This window comes from Coenobita brevimanus, chromosome 70 (assembly GCF_032717465.1).
Source record: "Coenobita brevimanus isolate Jiangsu-jjx chromosome 70, ASM3271746v2, whole genome shotgun sequence".
NCBI classification, from domain to species: domain Eukaryota; kingdom Metazoa; phylum Arthropoda; class Malacostraca; order Decapoda; family Coenobitidae; genus Coenobita; species Coenobita brevimanus.
The window spans coordinates 52,473,579-52,494,801 of NC_137023.1; the positions used below are offsets into that span (position 1 = coordinate 52,473,579).

At 39.8% G+C, this 21,223-nt stretch overlaps 1 protein-coding gene across 1 annotated transcript in view; it reads right to left on the reverse strand.

Annotated features, from left to right (window-relative positions):
* Positions 1 to 21,223, reverse strand: part of LOC145406446 (lachesin-like) — a 334,573-nt gene that overhangs the window by 152,524 nt on the left and 160,826 nt on the right. Inside the window, exon 2 of the mRNA XM_080277601.1 lies at positions 16,214 to 16,326. Within this exon, the coding sequence (XP_080133727.1) occupies positions 16,214 to 16,326 (113 nt within the window). The remainder of the gene's footprint in view (positions 1 to 16,213; positions 16,327 to 21,223) is intronic.

A 21,223-nucleotide genomic window follows, 5' to 3' on the forward strand; every position in this document is an offset into this window, starting at 1 on the left:
AAACCAGCATGTTCGTCAGTAATCCCAGAGTCCGCAGTGAACTCGCCCGTACTCGCCCACATGTAATCCGATTTAAAAAGCCAGTTAAAAATTGTGTACATGTAAAGATTATGTTTTCATATTTAGGTAATCTGGTGGCCCCAGCGCTGAGCTGTGACACAACATTGCCGGTTCAGGTAAGACATGTCGTGCTGAAGCAGAATAAACAGGTCCTATTGAAATACATCACACGTTCTGATGGAAACGACACGGTATCGTGCAATGAAATACAGTACACAACAAAGCTTACAGGAACACGACACTATAGTTTGTATCAGAGGATAAATACAGTGCAAAAGCTTCTGCTGAAACAAGTCATCGATACATCGCAATACGAAACTACAAGTTTTATGAATACAGAGTTCGACAATTATTTCTTGTGGCGAACAACAGCAACATCAACTACTGTGACTACTACTATTACTACTTCTACTATTATTATTACTACTACTACTACTACTGCTACTACTAGTACTACTACTACTACTGCTACATAGTAGTGGTTGGTGTGATAAGCCGATTCTCTTGCCGTCGTGGACGCACTTAGGCAATGGTATTCGAGTTATATGGAGATGACAGAAACAGTGGCCTAGACAGTTTTCAGTCCTTTTAATGACTACTAACTCGTCTTCAGATAACCTCAATAAAATTACGTGATGGGTCAATTCAAAAGTGAAAGGTTGAACTTACTCGGATTTCCTCCTGAAATATATGAAAAGTTTCCCAAGCTGTTTTTGCACAAAACAAGAAGAGTCTGTTGTATACAACATTATCCTACAGCGCACCACTAGAGAGTTTAAAGAGATAAAACGCGAGTTAAGTCTTACGACAGGAAAATACAACATGTCGTTGTGAAATGTAAAGCGAGTAATTCATCTGTGATTTCTTAGTGAAATAATCATATGCTGTTTCATCGGCGCTACCATCGTTATCTACCTCGTATGCGTGCAACCTTGTTTTGACTTACTGGCATGTATTTGTGGGCAGTAACATCAGCAGATAAACTAGATACTACAACAAATCAGTATCTTAAGTTCCATACAAAAATGCAAAGAAATCCAGTTTTATAAAAAGGTATTCAATTTCAGAGAACGACTCACTCTAACATAATAAAATGTGACTAATTTCATTTTATTGATGCCCACAGGAATGAGAATCCGTACTGGCAGTACAGTAAATGTTTATAGTTCACATAATATTATCACAGGGAAAACGTGGTTGGTGACCACTCCCAACCCTCCAACTATCGTCCAATTGCTTTAACGTCCTGTATTTCAAAAGTTTTCGAGTCAATTCTTAATAAAAAAATTTTAAGGCATCTTTCCTATCACAACCTTCTTTCCGATCGTCAGTATGGGTTCCGTCAGGGACGCTCCACTGGCGATCTTCTCACCTACCTTTCAGACTCCTGGTCATCCTCCTTTCGGGACTTTGGCGAAAGCTTTGCCATTGCACTTGACATCTCAAAGGCTTTCGATCGAGTCTGGCATAAATCTTTAATTTCCAAACTGCCCTCCTACGGTTTCTATCCTTCTATCTGTACCTTCATCGCTAGCTTCCTTTCTGGTCGTTCTATAGCTGCTGTCGTAGACGGCCATCGTTCTTCTCCTAGATCTATCAACAGTGGTGTTCCTCAGGGCTCTGTCCTATCACCAACTCTCTTCCTTTTATTCATCAATGATCTTTTAAGCTGTACATCTAACCCTATCCACTCATACGCTGATGACTCCACCCTTCACCTTTCCATTCGGTTCCCGCAATGCCCATCTCAACAGTTACTTCAAGAAACAAGGGATGAGGCTATGGCACACCTAATGTCTGACTTGGCTCATATCTCTGACTGGGGTAAAAATAATATGGTTGTCTTAAATGCTTCTAAGACTCAGTTCTTACACCTATCAACCCGACAAAATCTTCCACAGGTATACCCACTAATGTTTAATAATATTCAGCTTAATCCTGCATCATCCTTGAACATGCTTGGGGTTTCATTTACTCGGGACTTATCTTGGAAAGATCATATTACATCTCTTGTAAAATCTGCTTCCAAGAGATTGGGTGTGCTAAGCCGACTCCGCTCTTTCTTTACCCCTGCACAATTGTTGACTCTATACAGGGGTTTTATCCGCCCCTGTGTGGAGTACAACTCTCATGTGTGGGGAGGCTCCCCACATACAGCTCTTCTCAATAGGGTGGAGTCAAAGGCTTTTCGTCTCATTAACTCTCCTCCTCTTACTGACTCCCTTCAACCTCTGTCTCTTCGCCGCACTGTTGCATCTTTATCTCTTTTCTATCGCTACTTTAATGGTCACTGCTCCTCTGAACTGTCTGCTTGCATTCCTCCACCTCTACGACGGGCGCGTAGCACCCGTCTGGCAGCAAACTCTCATCCCTTTTCTGTCCAACTCTCTAATGCAAGAGTTAACCGTTACTCCCAGTCTTTCATTCATGCAACAGGTCAGCTCTGGAACTGTCTCCCTCTGTCTGTATTTCCTGCTGCCTATGATCTCCAGTCTTTCAAACGCAGTGTGTCCAGGCATCTCAAAATGATCGGATCTTGAATTTGGCTCTCTATTGTATTTTGTTTTTCTCTTGGAGGGAACTGTTACTGCGGGCTCATGGCCTTTGGTTCCTTCTTCCTCGCATAAAAAAAAAAAAAAATAAGAAAGTCGAGCCTCCGGGCCCTACTCTCTTGAGTTCATGGATATTACATGGTTAAATGGGGGATAGAGGCACCATTGTTGAATGTGTTTAGGGTTAGCAAAGGATGTGACCAGTAGTAACAGGTCAACGGTCAAGGTCCTATGGCAAGCTCATCCAAGATTTTATCCGGTTTTAGACCGAATATTTGGAAGGGTTCGAGGTACGGCGAGAATAAAGGAATCTGAGTATGAGAAAAATCAATTAAATGTCAAGATCACAAGGAACGGTCATAGGTCAGGCTCACAGGGAAAGATTAACTTAAACGGTTTCCAGAACTTTGTGGGAGGGTTCCGAGTTAATAACGCGATTAAGACCAACCTTCGAATAGGGATGAAGAGATCTGATTTTGATGATAATACCAGATTAAAGGACAAGGACAACTTAAAAGGTACTGATCCCTAGTAATGTAAAGTTTGTGGGAGGGTTAAGGGTGAGGAAACAGTGGAGTGATGAGCAACCATAGCTCAGATGTTGGAGACTTTTCAGGAGGTGACACAATGGTATTTGAAACTGTCGTCGCCATTATCTGTTACTTAAAGAAAAAAGTAGTCAAACGTCGGGACCCCTAAATGTCATCAGATCAAGTAAATAACAGGAAATTTGTTATCAACTAAAACAGTTTTTATTTGATACTAGCCTAATTTGGTGGAAGAGTTGAGGGTAAGGCATGAAAGTAGAGATCCAATTACGAGAAAAATCAGTTGAAGGTCAAGGTCATAGGGTAAGGTCAAATTTCAACCCGTGTGTCTGTGTGTAAACAATATAACCAAATTAGTTTTAACTGATTAAGAGAAAATTTGGTGGAAGAGTTAGGGATCAATCAACGGACTGACCTATTGCTTTCCAGAACAACTAGTCAATGTTCAAGGTCACGTATTGATGTTAACTTGACCAGTTTTTATCCAATTAAAATCAAATTTTGTGCAAATGTTTAGAGTAAGGTGTGGATAAAGGACTTCGATTTTGAAAACAATGAATTAAAGGTGAAGTTCACGGGGGAAAATCAAATGTCAAAGTCAGAGGGCAAGATTAATTAATACGATCTGATCCACTTTGAACCCAACTTGGTGGAAAGATAAAGAGTCAGGCAAGCAAGAAGTACTTTGACGTTGATAGCAATCAATCGAAGGTTTCGGTCACAGGGCAAAGGCCAATGTTTCTCCCTTAGACGAACTGGTGTGTGAGCGGGCATTAAAACCTCTGAAACCTCGTCTTAGGTGTTATCGTTCATATTATTATTATTATTATTATTATTATTATTATTTCCTCACCCTGCCCCAGGGTTGGAAAGGAGGTCCGTATGGTGATGATGATGATGATGATTATTATTATTGTTAGCATTATTATTATTATTTATTATTATTATTATTATTATTATTATTATTATTATTTCCCCACTGTTCTGTTCTTATGGCCAATACAAATGTTCCTTTCTTGTTCGTTTATTTTCGAACCATACTATTCTTTGACTTGCAATTATCAGGCTGTATCTCAGTCTCTCAGAGTATTTTCTTTCTACACAATTTTCATTTCATATTTTATTTAGTCAATTCAGTTTATATTTATTTCATTTTGTTGAATTTCTCTACTTTTACTATTCATTTTCTTGTCTCTTTCATTGTTTTGGCTTTTATTTTATTCTCTTTCATTCTGTTTTGTATCTACTCCCATCGACGTTCTCTCTGCCCCTAGAGTAAAAGTTTTATTTAGTGTTTTTCCTTCTCCATATAGACTTGCCTTCTCTGTCTCTCTGTCTATCACACACACACACACACACACACACACACACACACACACACACACACACACACACACACACACACACCTATTTTTAGCCTCTACATCTAGAACTATTCTCTCTCTCTCTCTCTCTCTCTCTCTCTCTCTCTCTCTCTCTCTCTCTCTCTCTCTCTCTCTCTCTCTCTCCTTTTATTTCTAGTCTCCACACTTACTTCGTCTACAATGCGCCTTTTATTTTGTATCATCTCATTATTCTTTTCAGTGAATTTACCTCGATCAACGAAAGTTATTGGAGGCCACGTATTCTCCTCTGTTTGTCTGTTTGCTTCTTTGTCCATACGGCATCTCAGAAAGTTATAGATGGAGATCAATTAAATTTTGTGGATAAGTGGGTTATGAGTCGGGGAAAAGTTGGTTAGATTTTGGTGGTGATCTGATTTCGAGTTCCGGGTAAGGCCTGTTGTTTGTTTGCTTGGCCACAGGATATCGCAAAAAGTTATTTATGGATTCGATGAAATTTTGTGGATATGTGGTTCAGGAGTTGATTAAATTCTAGTGGTGATCTGAGTCGTCTTGTATAGGCTTTAGTGGAGGTATGAGCTCTCTGAGTGCTGTCTAGTATATATTGATTTCTTTCCACGTCTTTCAACTCGATTCTGTGGTCTAATTTTTCGGTACTGCCTCAAAAAAAAAAAAAAAATAGTAACTCTTTAACCTGACATCATCTGCATTTCTTTTTGCCACCGTCAATATTTGAATTCAGCGCAGGAGAGGTCTGTCGTCGATCAGGAATTACAATTTCATCCATGTACTGTTCTGATATCTTTTGTTTTCGTTGTAGGTGTTTCGAAATATTTTTATTAAGCGCTTCAGTACTATAACCTTTTTCATATATAACTCTTGCCATCATCAGACAACTTATAAGGCGTCTCAGAGGCAGTGGGTCATAGACAGTCTCCATTAACGCCCTTCAATACAGTGCCATCGTACACAGTCCTTACAGTTAGACGATTTTGCTCAACTAAGGAGAAACTCCTCATACTGAAGACTGGCTGATTACGATAGGTGATCCTGGCAACGAGGCGGTCGTACTGAAGATGTTATGATTGGTCTTAATTAGCTCCTGTGTGGTGACACATTTTTATGTACTCGTATTCTAATGGCACATGATTTCATCCAGCTTAGAGGAGACTCTTGAATGCACAGTGGTAATGGTAAAAGCGCAGTGGCATGTCTTATATCGTTTACCAACCGACGGATATCCGATAGTCAGCTTAGTCAATTTCCTTCATATTGAAAAGATTAGGCCTACAGTTGTACATACACCCAGAAAGCATCTCGTTTCTACATACACACACACACCAAATTCTCTAGACACCTATAAGGCGTAACGTCTTGTCTCTGATACACCCAGTCCGTTATACACCCAGAAAACGTCAATTCTTGTCTCTACATTCACACACCCAGTACTCTATACACCCAGAAAGCGTCATCTCTCGTTTCTGCATCCATACACCAAGTTCTCTATCTCGCTTTTCCGTTTTCTCCCTTCAGGAAAAACGGATCCCCCTCCCCTCCCCGACATCCCCCACCCTGCCCCCTCTCCCGCCTCCCATTTCCGTGCAATTGCAATGTTGTAGCGGAGGGCAGGGGAAAAAAGAAAGGGACGGGGAAGTAATAAAATTTGAGGCGGACGTTCGACTGGTGATTCAAGAGCAATGACGGAGAGAGGGAGACAGGGAAGAGACGGGAACGAGAGTGACGGGGAGGATGCGGTGTAGGAGGAAAATAAGAGGGAGAGAGTGAAGTCAGAGTGAGTGGCCGAGAAGGGAATAGTGGAGCAAGTGAGAGGCCCAGAAGAGAAGAGTGGAGCAGAAATATACGGCGGACAAGAGGAGAATTAGTAAGAAAGAATGGCATAGAGAAGGAGAAAGTCTAAATGTTGGAATGGGAAGAGACAGTAAATAAGGTGAATAGAGGGAAGGATACATGTGAAGAGGAGAAACTGTATGAGTAAATGGTTAAGAGGAGGAGAAGGAGAAAAAGTGGAAGCTAGGAATACAAGAAAGTGAATGGTGGAGAGGAGAACGTTCGGCTGGTAATTTAACCTAGGAGCAATGACGAATAGTCCCAGGAATATGCAGGAGAGAGAGAGAGAGAGAGAGAGACAGACAGAGACAGAGACAGAGAGAGAGAGAGAGACAGAGAGAGAGAGAGACAGAGAGAGAAACATCGGAAAGGGACTAAAGAGGAAGGAAGAGCAAAGGGTGAAGAGGAGAATAGAGTCAATGAGGGATGAATGGTGGATGAAAAAGAATGGAAGGAGAGTGAATGATGAAGGGGAAAGTGTGGAAGGGAGTGTGAATGGTGAAGAGACCATAGCGGAAGGGGAGTGCATGATGGAAGTCAGAAGAACAGAGTGGAAGAAGTGATAATGGAGAAGATGAGAAGGACGAGTGAGAGTGAATGGTGGAGAGAGGCAGAATGTTGAGGAAGAAATGCATAGTGGAGAAGCAGGGAATGGATAAGAGCATGAATGAATGGCATGAGAGGTTAGTGGAAGGGAAGAGAAGAATAGAGTAGAGCTGTGGAGTTTATGGGAATGAAGTAGTGTAAAAATAAGAAAGAATGGTGGATACAGAAAATAAAAGTAAATGCGGAGGAAAGGTATAATGAGAAGAGTAATGATGGAAGAGGGTGGAGGTATATTGGAGCAAGAATACTTTGGGGAATGTGAACAATAAAAGACGGACAGAGAGAGAGAGACAGAGACAGAGACAGAGACAGACAGACAGACAGACAGACAGATTGGTGGCGAGGGTAAGTGACAGAAAAGAGAATAGAATATCGGCAAGAAAGTTCATGACAATGGGAGAAACAGTAAGCACGAATGTGGAGGGGAAGAGAAAGAGCGAAATGTGGGAAATAACTAAAAAGACAAGGGTGGATGGCTGAGGTGGAGAAATATAAAGAATTGTGGCAAAGCAGAGATACAGAAAGCTTGACTGCATACTGTCATTCATTTGGTTTCTTCAGGAGACAGAATTAAAGGATTACCCCTCTCAATGTTTTTTTTCTTTATGTTTAAATCTTGGGGCTCCCAGACGATTTATATCAGCTTTGGAAGTACCGGTAACAGTGAAGAGATTAATGACGGTTATAATACAACCCTAGTACGAACTTTCCGACATAAATGGATTATATCATTAAATCAGATGTACATTTCACAATTAACAAAAACACGTCACAGTGCTATAAGTGCGAAATACAAACTCAGACCAGATGAAGACTAATGAATTAGATTTTAATATTAATGTTCTCTTTGTGATGAGATGTTGAAATCAGTGTGTAATCATTCAAGCTTTCATAAATGATATGGCTGCTCTAATGACTCACATCACATCAAAGCCGTTCACTAACATTAACTTCAACTCTCATAATTTAAAAGATATTGACTTCTAGCTTTTCCACAAACAGATTTACACAGTGCATTTACCTTTACTGTCGCCCACCTAGCGAGGTGATAATGTAATCACCTAGGTCTGTCTGTCTGTGTCTGTGTCTAGTTTTTCCTAAAATATCTCAAATTCATATGAACAAATTGTCTCCAAAGTTTGTAGGGAGTATCCCGGAATATATGGTTTGTTTGTTTGTTAATTTTGGCGAAGCTGCAATGATATTCCTCCGATTGCCAGGGGATTTTGCCAGAACAAAATACCATCTAACTTCTTTTAGCTTGCCATTATTCACCATTTTTTATCGTACCCTCAACGAAGAGAACGGCTTTTTATAGAATAATTTATAAATTCTTCAAAGGCCAGTTAAACTCAATGACCTTCACCAACATAATATCCCTGGCTTCAGTCTTCTGAATGCTTGCGTGATATTTGACTTAGGAGGAGTAAACAGCGAATTACTAAAAATTTTTGGCAAATATATGCTTTACTTTAAGCAGTAGAAGCACCATATCAAATCAGATCTTCTTCTACCTGATAGTCCGTTATATTTTTCTGATTATTTCTGGAGCAGTAAACAAACGTTTCTTGTTAAGATTGTTTCCCCGCTGTTTTAAGCTATGTTCCACTCTGACAACTCTTAATTCACCGGCATAATGGCGGAAGGGAGTGTCCTAACCTAAAAGTTTAACTAAACCTAACCTAACCTAGCTAACTGTACCTAATAATTTAACTTAACCTAACCCAACCTAACCACCTGTTGGGAAATGGGAAACAAAATACACCTTTGAGTACGTTTGAGTGAGACTCTTCCATTATGCCAGAAACTAACAACCAGAGATATGGCTTAAGGAACATGATGAAAGGAGGAAATTTTTCAGCAGGAAAAGGTCATTTACCACCTTGAAAATAATCAGAAAAATGCAGAAACAAACTTGAGAAATATGAACTGAACTGGTATGGTCTTTCTGCTGCTTAAAATAAAACGTACATTTACCACTTTTTTTTTTTTTCAAGTATGGCGAAGCTTCGATGATACGCCTCCTATAATCAAGTTTCTTTTTATTTATTTATTTTTTTCTGATGGTGGACGATACGCATTCGTGAGTGAATGCTTTGGCTTTTTGCTTTCTTATAATCCAAACATAATAAACCTAATGAAAGAAAGGGATGGACTAGTTGATGAAAGAAGCCGGTAGGTGACAATGGCCAGCTCTAAGCAAACCAAGCTTTGTCAACGATATGAAAAATCACTCATGCATGGCAGTACTGAAGGACAACATCCCCTCCAAGAATCATGGCTCAGGGTTAATAACCTTCGGATCATTAACATTTTGCGTGAGCCTACTCGTGATTTTAACGATTTTCCGCTTCAGTGCATTTAATGACATTTGACCCCTGACATGGCGGATATAGGTCATGCATGTACGAAGTACTCATTAATATCTATATGCACGCAATGTTTCTTTTGATTCCATTCACCCACTGTGAAGCTAGGAACTTGAAATTCGTGGAATGGCCACCCATAGGTACAAGTGGGTGGCACTGCCAGAGACTGGAAGTGAGTTCCGACACTTAATGTCATTTTTGTATGAAGGTACTCCAGTGCAACATTCCACCCAAGAATTAAGGCCCTGACTTAATAATCTTCAGTCTAAGCATATTGCGCGAGAGTCATGGTGATTTTAGCTGTTTTCACCATTTTTTCATATGGTGACCTTTGACCCATGACCTGGCCAATGCAGCACAGAGGCGTACAATAGAAAGTTGTAGTACTAATTAATTTCTATGAGCATGCAAAGTTTCATTCAGTTCTATCGTGCCACTGGGGAACTAACGATTCATTTCTGAACACCGGTACTGGTTGCTTGGGACGCTGAGGCCAATCTTTGCAGGGCTGCCACTCGAAAACGAGGAAAGAGAGGAAAAAGGATGGCGCACTTCCAGCAGGGAATTACCTCAAGATTATACCGAAAGAAGTCAGAGCTTTGTAAGCCCATTATAATGCTTCCACAGCTCAAAACGTGAAAAGCAAGAAAGAGAGTTTTTTCGGTCGTTGCTAGGCAACTAGTAGTTGCCTAGCAACCAACACCTTGCTGACACAACTATATCATAAGTTGGTCATTGTGTGAAAAATTGGTCGGAATCAGTTAATTCTGAAGGGTAGAAATGCCTACAACAATTAAACGACAAAGAACAAAAGAAAGAAACCAAGAAATAAAAAAACGCGACTAACAATAAGAGCAGCTTAAGCTGCCCAGTGAATGAAATGGGTTGCAGCCTCACAGACAAAGCACACAGAATGAAATGTTTGGGGGTATCAGAGTGACAACCAAGAGATGCAGTGAACTGACTGAGTAATGAGAGAACAACATGGAGCTGAGGAGATAGGATGGAACTGGCTTAACGCTAACAGACCAAAATAGAAAAAAAAGAGAGCTGAGAGGTGCTCATCATTCGGTGGCCTTAATTAGAATGATGAGAAACACGATCTTTATTTTTAACAACTAATTCATAAAGGGCAATTTTGTAGAAGGTTCAGCAGAAGAAATATCCTTAAACATCACCTCTTTAAACAATGCACTTCTTCACCAGGTTAGAGACAGGAACAACACTCTCGTGTTCTGTATGATGTATCATCCCAGTTGGTATTTTTCATCTTCACTTCTACTTCTCTCTCTCTCTCTCTCTCTCTCTCTCTCTCTCTCTCTCTCTCTCTCTCTCTCTCTCTCTCTCTCTCTCTCTCTCAGCTCGGTAGCTCACAGCAGAAAGATTTTAACAACTTCGCTGCAACGTCGTATCTGTATTACGGCAGTGCTACCCCAGACAAGTTTACTCAGCTTAAACGGGCCTTTACGAAATGAAGAGGTAAGATATAGCCATCATAAACCCCTCTACAGCATGATATCTCACATTTTAAAAATTATCTGGAGAAAAGTTTACCGTCGTACTGAAGGGGTTAAAAGAAAACTAACTCATTGTACTGAAGGGGTAATAAGATAAAGGTCACTGCTTTCATAGCGTGCAGACGTAGACTGTAGAATGATCAGCGACGTACAACAAGCTACAGAGCCTCCTAAGTTCACGAGAAACGGTTCTTGGACTTACATATCTCTTTCAATTGCCAGACGCCTGCGGCCGTAAATCGTAATCTCTCTTGAGCTAAGCTGTGTATATGATTGTCCGGGAAAGTTTTTGGCGTGACTCATACAGGTAGCCTGCCAAACACTTCACAGCCAAAATAGATCGCATGTTAAAGTTAATACACACGATAAAGCAGTTACTGCTGAAAACAAATCAATTACTTCAAGAAGTGTTTGTCGTAAAACAGGGTAACTTCTTCACCATATTGACATCTTTTTTTAGTGTATTGTTGCTGATAGGAAGTTTTATTCAGATGAGGAGAGACTTTTCAAGCAGGATGGCTTCAGTACATCCCTCATTTAACTCCTTCGGCACGAGGGGCTTTTGCTGCGCCGAATGAACTTCTCTGGTGGCAACAAAAGTAAACCAAAATAGACATTATCAGGTTCGAGGAGTTCAGATTCTTTACGAGTATTTCTCAAGTAGTTCGTCCTGGGTGGGCGCGACAACTATACCACTAAACCTCTCAGCCATAATTCACTGCCACTCCTTCCCGCCACTCTCAACTTCATCTACAGCCACAAGCAAAACTCCCGTACATTTCTTAGTCGGTTGCGGATGTGGATGGTGTTATATAAACTACTTTCATGTGGAAACAATATGAAGCGCACCGCAAAAGAGTATGAAAAGGAAGGATACTCTGTTACGTTTGGAAAAGAATGACAAATATCTAATGCAGGACACAGTCCTGGCACAGGACTTCCATACGTTAGGGTTGGTATCATAATATTTATCATGCAGCGACTGTTTTACTTCCAAGCTTACTTCCCTAACGGCGTTACAAGTAACGGAGCTACAAAGAGGAGCTACTATTTTTTTTTTTTTTTTTTTTTTTTTAGTAGCGAGTTGCTGTAGTGCACTACATTTTATCAAGAGAGGTGAAACGGTAGCGACGCTACATTTCTGAGGTATTACAAAGCTACTCACTGCTCCCAGTTGCATTAGTGTGACGAGAACAAGAAAATGTGAGAATCTGGTGCGCACCAGACGCCACTGGACATTTAGTAGGTTTGCCATATGATATACTGTAATTCATAACCAAACTGTAACACAAACTTAGAAATGAAAAACCTTTTTGGCAGTGTAGCATCACTATTTGGTATTAGTCTTAAATCTGCTAATGAATATGTGTTTGTATTGTTCATAGTACCTGTCGATAATACTGACGATTACAATAAACGGCATCTCTCTCTCTCTCTCTCTCTCTCTCTCTCTCTCTCTCTCTCTCTCTCTCTCTCTCGTTTATTCCTACCACGAACCGATTTTATTCAGATGAGAATAGATTTTTCGAACTGCAGGTGCAGGTTAGACATCATAAAATATTTCCATTCGACAGATGTTTCCTAAACTGAACAAAAACGTCTATAGATAGCAATAATAAAAGTTAAAACACGTTCCCATTGTGAAAAGACTAATTTTGCATTACTTTCCGCAGTAGGCTGAACCAGTAGTGTTGGTTGTTGCTGTGTGCCGATGGATGAGTTATTGTTGGACTAGGGAAAATTTATAAATACCTTATCGCCGAATTTAAATTAATTTCATGTGGTCAACTTTTACAGTCATCCTTCTGATTATTTTCATCTTGACCATATAAAACTTATGCAGCGAGGTAGAAATCTTGTTGGACAGATTTAGAATCTCCGTGTATCTAGGAAAGGCAGGGTCAAACGCCTACAAAGGCAGCGAGTCGATACTACCAAAGGCTTCACCGACAACTTCAGCTGGTATTGGAAATTGGAAATGTAGACACAGGCAGCCCAGATATCCTATCGCAATTCTGCTTTGTTTGCACGTGTGATGTAGCAAAATATGAATATTATTGATTTATAAGAAGAAAAAACAATTATGATTTATAAGAAGAAAAAACAATTATGATAAGTAATACCTGTAGATCTGTCGACACAGATAATAATTATATACAGTATATCAACTACAGTTACTATGAGGAATTTTTAACTATAGTCCGGTTAAAATAACTTCATCATCACCCTTCAAGATCAGAAGAAACTGGACGAGGAGATAGAGTTGTGTACTTGAAGTTCAAAACAGCATGAGTAATGTGAAACATATTGTAGTGGTCGAGTTGTCAATTAAAGTATGAAGATGTTAGGTAATTATCTGAAACAATATGATGATTGTAAGTTACTGAAGATTATGAGAACAGTTTTTTACCTACCGCTTGTGGTCATGAGTAGTGTCGTAATTTTACCTTCTTGTTCACGCTCCCTTGCCGTAACATGACGTTCATCGGTATTCCCATTTCAGCATCATCACTTTTCAACCCCGTCCCTCACATCCAATATATGGCTTCAAACAATCCATTTCCTGTTCCTCCCAAATTTTAGCTTTCCACTTTCGCGTTATTCCTGTCCTTTCTCTTTCTCTCCCCTTTTCACTAACCAGTCGCCACACAACAAACAATTACCAGAAAGAAAAAAAATGTGAATACGTTTTGGCATTTAGTGGGAGAGGGAGGGAATGCTGAGTGAAGTGGTGAAGATAATACACAGAGGAACTTCTGACTAGAGACTGCACAGACTGAAGGTGGGGTGAGGGAGAGTACTGCAAGGTGTAGCGAGGCAGACTGGGATGATAGCTGGAGGATGAGAGAGGTTGGGCGTGGAATGATTCACGGTGCAGCAAAGCAGAATAGGGTAAGGCAAGGCGGAGTATGGCAGGGTGAGGTAAGGGAGGGTGGGATGAGGAACTCTGCTGTAGGGTGGGGTGAGGGAATGTAAGATGAGGGAGGGGGAGGTGAAACAGAATACAATACTGCAGGGTGTGGTTAGGTAAGGGAGGATGAGGTGAAGAGGATGAAGGAGACAGTGGCGTATATGGGGGGAGGGGCACTCGGCCATAGCACCCCTCCTTTTGTCCCAGTAGAACTACATATCTGCAGATCTAAATACGTAAACAAGTAATCAATTAATGCAGCCGTAAAAATAGGCTGCTTGATTTCGGATGAGTCAGTAAGCACTCTCACTCACTCACTCAACCTCTCTCCCTCTCTCTTTCTCTCTCTCTCTCTCTCTCTCTCTCTCTCTCTCTCTCTCTCTCTCTCTCTCTCTCTCTCTCTCTAAATCATTAATGAGAGTTTTAATTTAATTTTTAAATGTGTCATATAAAAATGAACATTGCAACTTCCAGGAATGAAGGAATCAACAATTGTATATCATGATCTAGTAGTTTCTTTTATACATACTGGGTACTTTAGAATTCCCTAATTAAATATTTTTCAAATAGCTCGTTTTTGTTTTAGCCAAGATACATAAGCTTCTTTATATTGTTTTACCATTGAATATCAAATTAGTGCAATATATCCCTCCTGAGGCCTCAAAATGACCCTAAATATGCTTGATTTTCAAAAAATTTCATTGGGGGCTTACAGCGCCCCCCCCTCAGACCCCCCAGCTGTTGAGGCTCGCCTCGCTCGCCTCCCCCCCTTAAAATAATCCTAGCTTCACCCCTGTGCCCTCCCCCTTTCCATGGACCTACATACGCCACTGGAAGGAGGGTAATGTAGGATAGGGTGTATTTCAATAAACGTATGTTGATAATAACTTTAGTATTTGGAGTATTATTATTTGTTCTCAAAACACATTGAATGTCATCATATATTAGTCAAGGCAGAGAAAGTTCATTCTGTGTTCGTTTCATATTGTGATTTATAAATCTGGTCTTTTTCTATTTAAAATTTACATCAGCAGTGTCTTTCCTAAAGTCGTTATGTCGTACGGTAGTTAAATCGGTAATTTCGAAATACATGGTGGAAAATGGTAGAAATATTGAAGAGAATCTGTACCTTTTCTTACTGTAAGTCTGTGCCCAAATTATCATTGTTCTTATAACATGTAATTATAAACCTGCCGTTCAGAAAAACTGGTTACTTTCCGACAAACATTTCTTTGCGTCATTCATGGATTAGATCATACAGGTGGGTGAACTACAGTTGGGTTCAGGCTGGCCGGTTTTATGTGTATGTCAAGTTTCATGAAGTATTTACCTTGTTCTTTATAGAGTCGATGAAGAGATGCATATGGATTAGTAGATATGAGTCATGACAACCAGTTCGAGTTTCCAGGTAGGGAATAGGACAGTGTCAGTGAAAAAACGATACCGTAATTTTCATTTCAGTATTATCGCAGGATTGATATTTTCAACCAAGTTACTGGGGCTACATACTGGAATAGTTTTTCGTTTAATGTTAATTCAGTTATCCAAATTAATACAAATTAGACAATGATAACCAACCACAGTTACTGTTGCAAATGGACATAAATTATAAACGCTACAACATAAGGGATGCTGTCCATCTGTTACCAGTCAGACACAGTGCATATACAAGTTCACTTGTCCCAAGCTGTACACACTTCTATGCAGTGAGGCTAATGTGTATAACCTTATAAACAAAAATATATATTGAACCCCTGAGGTTGGATGGACATGAAAATTAACACATTCCTCGGGCACAGATGAATCTATTATACTGATATCTCAGACTACAAAACATCCTGTATCATAAACTTCTATGACTTTTCGAATACTCAGAAACACAGAGATATTTTCACTTATACCACAAAGTGGCGCATATATCGCAATAATTCGTCCATGCATCGGAATGATAATCAACATAAATGGCGCGATGCGCTTTTTGTAGACTGTATATCTGGGAACATTAGTTTGCTTAATGTTTCTCTCTTTGTACTTCTCACTTTCCTCTACTGACTAAAGTCGCGAAAGTAAAAACTGCTTGGTATATTTCCTTATCCTCGTCGATGTTAGACGTCAGAATGGACAATGACGGACAAGCCTCAAGTGTGAAGTACACGTAGTGACATAGTCGGAGAACTTTTGTCCCTGATAGTCACCTTTAAAGCTCATTTCCTCTCTGCCCTGTGTAGTATTTGCATCTGTGGCATCGTATAAAACGAGCCAGGAAAACAATTTACTGAATAGTGTCAAGGAGTTACAAGAATGCTTCCGTTAATGATTATGCATATTCACTCTTAACAGAAAGGCAACACATGATATTCTCAGTTCTATACATATATGGAAACAAACTTCTGCACGTATATTTACATCATCCCTGCATTAGGAATCACTGGTACAGATTGTGAAGCGACGTGACCTACCTTAAAGGAGCCCAGGTTGTCCACCACGCAGGTCAGCTTCACGTCTCTGCCGGCGGGCACTGTCAGGTTCTGGATGGGCTCCACGAATCTTGGCTCACCAGTTCGCGTCCCTCCTACGAAAGAAAAAGATAGAGGTTAACGTTCAGCCTAATGAAAAGTTGTTAGATTAGCCTCTTCACCTGAAGTACCAAGATTTTTATTTATTCTTGTTATAGTTGGACTATTTCAGTGCAGGACAGACTATTTGCACTGGAGGGGCTGCAATTAGCCTACAGTATATTAACCCATCTACCACCGGGGGCTCTCCTATGCTAAATAAAATCGACCTGTAACCGCAAAAATAAACTGCAGAAAAGACATGTAAATGAATGAGTTCAGGTTACGTTTTAAGTTTTTGCCAGGAAAAAAAAAAATTAAATCATCCATGAGCATATGAAACAGAAGCGAAAGGCATGTAATATAAAGAATAAAAGCCACGAGTGTCATTATTATTATTTTATTTTTGTTATTAATATTATTTGTGTGTGTGTGTGTGTGTGTGTGTGTGTGTGTGTGTGTGTGTGTGTGTGTGTGTGTGTGTGTGTGTGTGTGTGTGTGTGTGTGTGTAATTAATAATATGCTGATGATAATAAGGTCTGATGATGTTAAGAAGCCAAAGATCTGAAAACTGTAGCTTCAGTGTAATGTGGATCAAACCTTCTTTGGTTACGCAATCTCTAATGTAAGTGAAGCTTTACCTTCCTAACAAGACCTGCTCTGTGTCATTGGCCAGTATTCTCGTCGGTTAAGAAAACTTTATAACACTTCCTCCTTAGCTATTAATTTCTGGGTATGGCTGGTTACTATCCTCATGTGAGTTATTTATGCATACTATGGCGAAATTGGAAGGATTTAGAAGAGGACGGCAAGGTGTAATAAGCAAAATGAATGCTGAAGATGAAGTGTTAGGGAACTTCCTCAACCGACGAGTGTACGGACCCTAATGTGATTCTTGGGACAGTCAACTCTCCGACAAAGTTTACTTCCCCAGTTTTCTTGATTATCGAGCAATTCAGTTTTGGGATCTAGATGTAACGTCAACTAATGCTGATCATATTCTGTGGGAAGGCTGTGACAACAAAAGCTGACTGCTTGCCTTATAAATTTTCGTGCAGTCGATAGGCATTAACTTAAGCCTATATCCTCCTCTTCTCCCTTATTTCCTCTGCCTTCTTGGGCGGCCTTCTTTTCCCCCCATTACATACTTTTCCTACCGTTGAAAGTTAATGGAGTGGGATGTGGTGGAGTCATCGTCAAGTAAAACTTTTATGTCTCAAGTAATAAAGCCAATAAATTACTCAGTACGGGAGAAAAGCTTACCAAGTAAAGCTGTCACAGTAGTAGTTCTTATTTCGCTGTACTGCACTGATGATATTTTGAGTAATCAATTCATTAGTACTGTATTTGTAATATCACACTCAGCATGAGTTTACATGATTACAGTCGCAGTCGCTTATATGGGATGATAAAATTAGCTTGCTGTATGGTCTACGGTATTAAACCGATGCTTTCATTCACTCATTCATCATCCAATCCTACATTGCCCCATAAGGAGCGTAGGAGCCCGGGGCTAGGCAAGTTGGTCCTGACATTTAAGATGAGAGTGACCAGCCTCAGTCATCCCTGAGTGGCATTACGTGAGCAATAAACCCTAACCTTCCCCTTGGATATAAACCCTCACCGGCTCAATCCGACTGGAGCTCCGTAATTATCCACTAAACCACCAGGCGCCAAAATTTGGTTATATGGTTACCACCCAGCGTAGTAAATGGTATCCTGGTGCACAGGAAACCATTTGGCTTGTCACTCAGTGTAGAGTCACCTACAGCCAGAAGGAAGAGGAAAGAATGAAGGAAAGAAAGACAGAAGAGGGAGTGTAAAGTCACCTGTAGGCAGAAGGACAAGGAAAGAATGAAGGAAAGAAAGACAGAAGAGGATGGAAGGAAAGAAGGATGGAGGAGAGGAAAGGGCAGACACCCGAGAGCAGCACTACATCGAGTGAGTGGATGGTGAGCGCCCCCACCTAGCACGATTAAACCGATTTAACCATATATAAGTTTCCGTTTACACACAAATAATAATTCTACAGCGCAAGTTGTCTCATGAACATAAACAGTTGAAAGCTATATGCATTGAAGGCATAAGTTTAGCAAATATTCGTTTTTTTTTTTTTTTTTCCACAACGGCATTCTTTGCTCAAAAGAATTATTCATACATCTTCCTCCTTCAAAAACGAACCTGCACAAAGTAATGCAATGTATGTGTTTACTTCTTTGACACCCAGAGACCTTGCGGCATTGATCATTGCCAGAGACCCAATTTCTATACTCTCTTAAGTCTATGTTATGTGTAAGACTGCCTATGTATATGTTTATCTTCAACCATTAGGCTACCATCCACTCCTCATTTTAGACTGAATATTAAACTGAAACACACACACACACACACACACACACACACACACACACACACACACACACACACAGATCAGTGTAATAGTAACTCGCACTGAGACTTGTTTATTCTGCAAATTGGTTAACATCCTCCTTTCAAAATACTCCTGAGCCCTCTGTGATATTTTACGTCCCAGATCACAGACGCCGGAGCGAATCCTATTACTGCTTCCTCCTCGCCTCAACACCGTAATTAGAAGCTCAATGAGGCTGACTAACTTTACTAAAATATAATCTTTAATAATTTCAGACCAATGGAGTGCATCGATTTTATTTTTCATTTTATTTAGCTGAGGGAAAGCAATTATTTTGTGGGTATTAATGGCAACCACTTTTAACCTTTTTGCTATAAGTGGTTTCTCCATAACTTAGGAAGCATCGAGGCACAAAAACAAACCAACAAACACGTCATCAAGCTGAAGGGATTGAGGCGGTGTCGGGCAACTTTTTTTTTTTTTCCGAGTAAGTTTTCCCTGGCAACACTAGTAACATTATCTCATCAACTTTATAGGAGACACTGTATCACGGGCTTTTGTAGCTGCAGTTTCCAGGAAAAATAGCTACCAAGGTCTAGTTGCCTGGGAAATGTTGCGAAAAATACAATGCATGTGATACTCTCATTAAGGGTACTTAAAGTCGACTCATAAAACATAACCTGAAGCAATTACAGACTTAACACAGATTGGAAAATGGAAGTATTGAAACAGAAGAGACCTCCCAGAACTCTTAATCAGCTCCATAAAATTCACTTATTACAATACTCATTTCACCTTAATTTGGTTTCAAATTGCAATCTCACCATCTTGACTGCTAAACTGTGACAAAGAAATTAACACAAGATCATACCAGTAGTCACAAAGGAGTGCTATGGAAAGGATGCAGAACTGTAGTATTTTTATTTTGCTGTCGAGCTACGGGAAACAAGCTGCAAAAGGACGAAAATTTCTGTCAGGTTTAGATGAAAGTACTGCATATAGAAATTGGTTGCTCCTTGTTCTAAAGCTCTAATCAGATTTATTGATAGAATACTTGTAAAACAACATCAGTGCTGAAGATAAGAGTTTGTTATGGCTTATATATAAATTCGTTAGCTGTGTGAAATATTTATCTGATTTGTGTCTTTTAAGTGAAGCTTAGAATCTGGAATAATTTGATTAGAATTAGAAAAGAGAAAAAAGATGTAAAGGAATATCATAATACTAATGCAGAGAGAGAGAGAGAGAGAGAGAGAGAGAGAGAGAGAGAGAGAGAGAGTGACTGGAAGGGTGGAGTTAGTTGTTGATATATAAAAAGCTCCTGGGAAAAATACACGCAAAACAGTCTGAGCGGGAAAAAACGTCCTCCACGTTTCACTCTAAAAATAAATGCACGAATAAGTATAAAATTAATAACAGCAGGAAATTAGATGAAATGGAACGTGGAAAAAAAAGACGAAGAAACAGAGAATTTCAAGGGAGTTAAGAGGAAAAGGGGGAGGGGAAGGAAGAGAAAAAATTTAGTTTGATGATTCTCCACTAACCTTTTCTTAAATTTTGTCACATGGAACTGTCGGTCAAGATGAATGTAATATTGGCACCCTTAGCTCTATGTGATTCCCTTTTAGGCGAATACAATCGCTTGACGTTGGCTAGGTCTTAAATACTGGAGAATTTGCTACTACGAAACTAGTATTTAAAATCTAAGACTCGTAATTTCAGTTCCTTTTGTATAAAATTGTCAGGAGCTGGTTGGAAAAAAAAAAAAAAAAAAAAAAAAGCGATTATAAGAGGGTTAGTGAAGTGAGAATTCGGGTTGCATTCACAATCCCTCCAACCACCTCACACACCAAAAAAGACAAATAAAAAGGAGAGAGAGAGAGAGAGAGAGAGAGAGAGAGAGCGTTAGCCAATGAAGCGTTACCTATCGCTAGTTACGCGAGGAAAGAGAGGGCACTTGAGAGCTAACAGGTGTGGAAAGAGATGATGCTAGGGTGCGTGCAGCGATATACAGAACAAAGGAAGCTGTAGGGGTGAGAGTAAATCAAGGAATGAACTGGGGATGAAGTGAACATTTATCGACAGAATGCAGTGCTGGCAGATAAGGGGAGACGTAGATCAGAATAAAGTACTGAATATACATCTTTTATGCGTTATTGGTAAAAACAGTTTTTCAAGGACCCAGAAATTAAATACAGATGATCACAAAACAAGAAAGACTGAAATAGGGTTGTATCATTATCAAAAAGTTATCATCACTTGCTCATTTTCCCCCTTACAGTTTCTGTGACGATTGCACATTAATAATAATAATAATAATAATAATAATAACAATTATAATAATAATAATAACAAAAGTGTTACAATTCATTATCACGCTGGGTTTCATAAACAAGTCAGTTAATTCCATTTCTGGGGTCGGTGGCCGTGCGAGTGTTATGTAAATGCAGGAGGACTGAGTGTATACAGCGGTTGTTGTGTTAGTGGCGACGGTGTTTAGGTTATGTGGCATGGGCGACTCTTCCATAAACAAGTCGCTGATA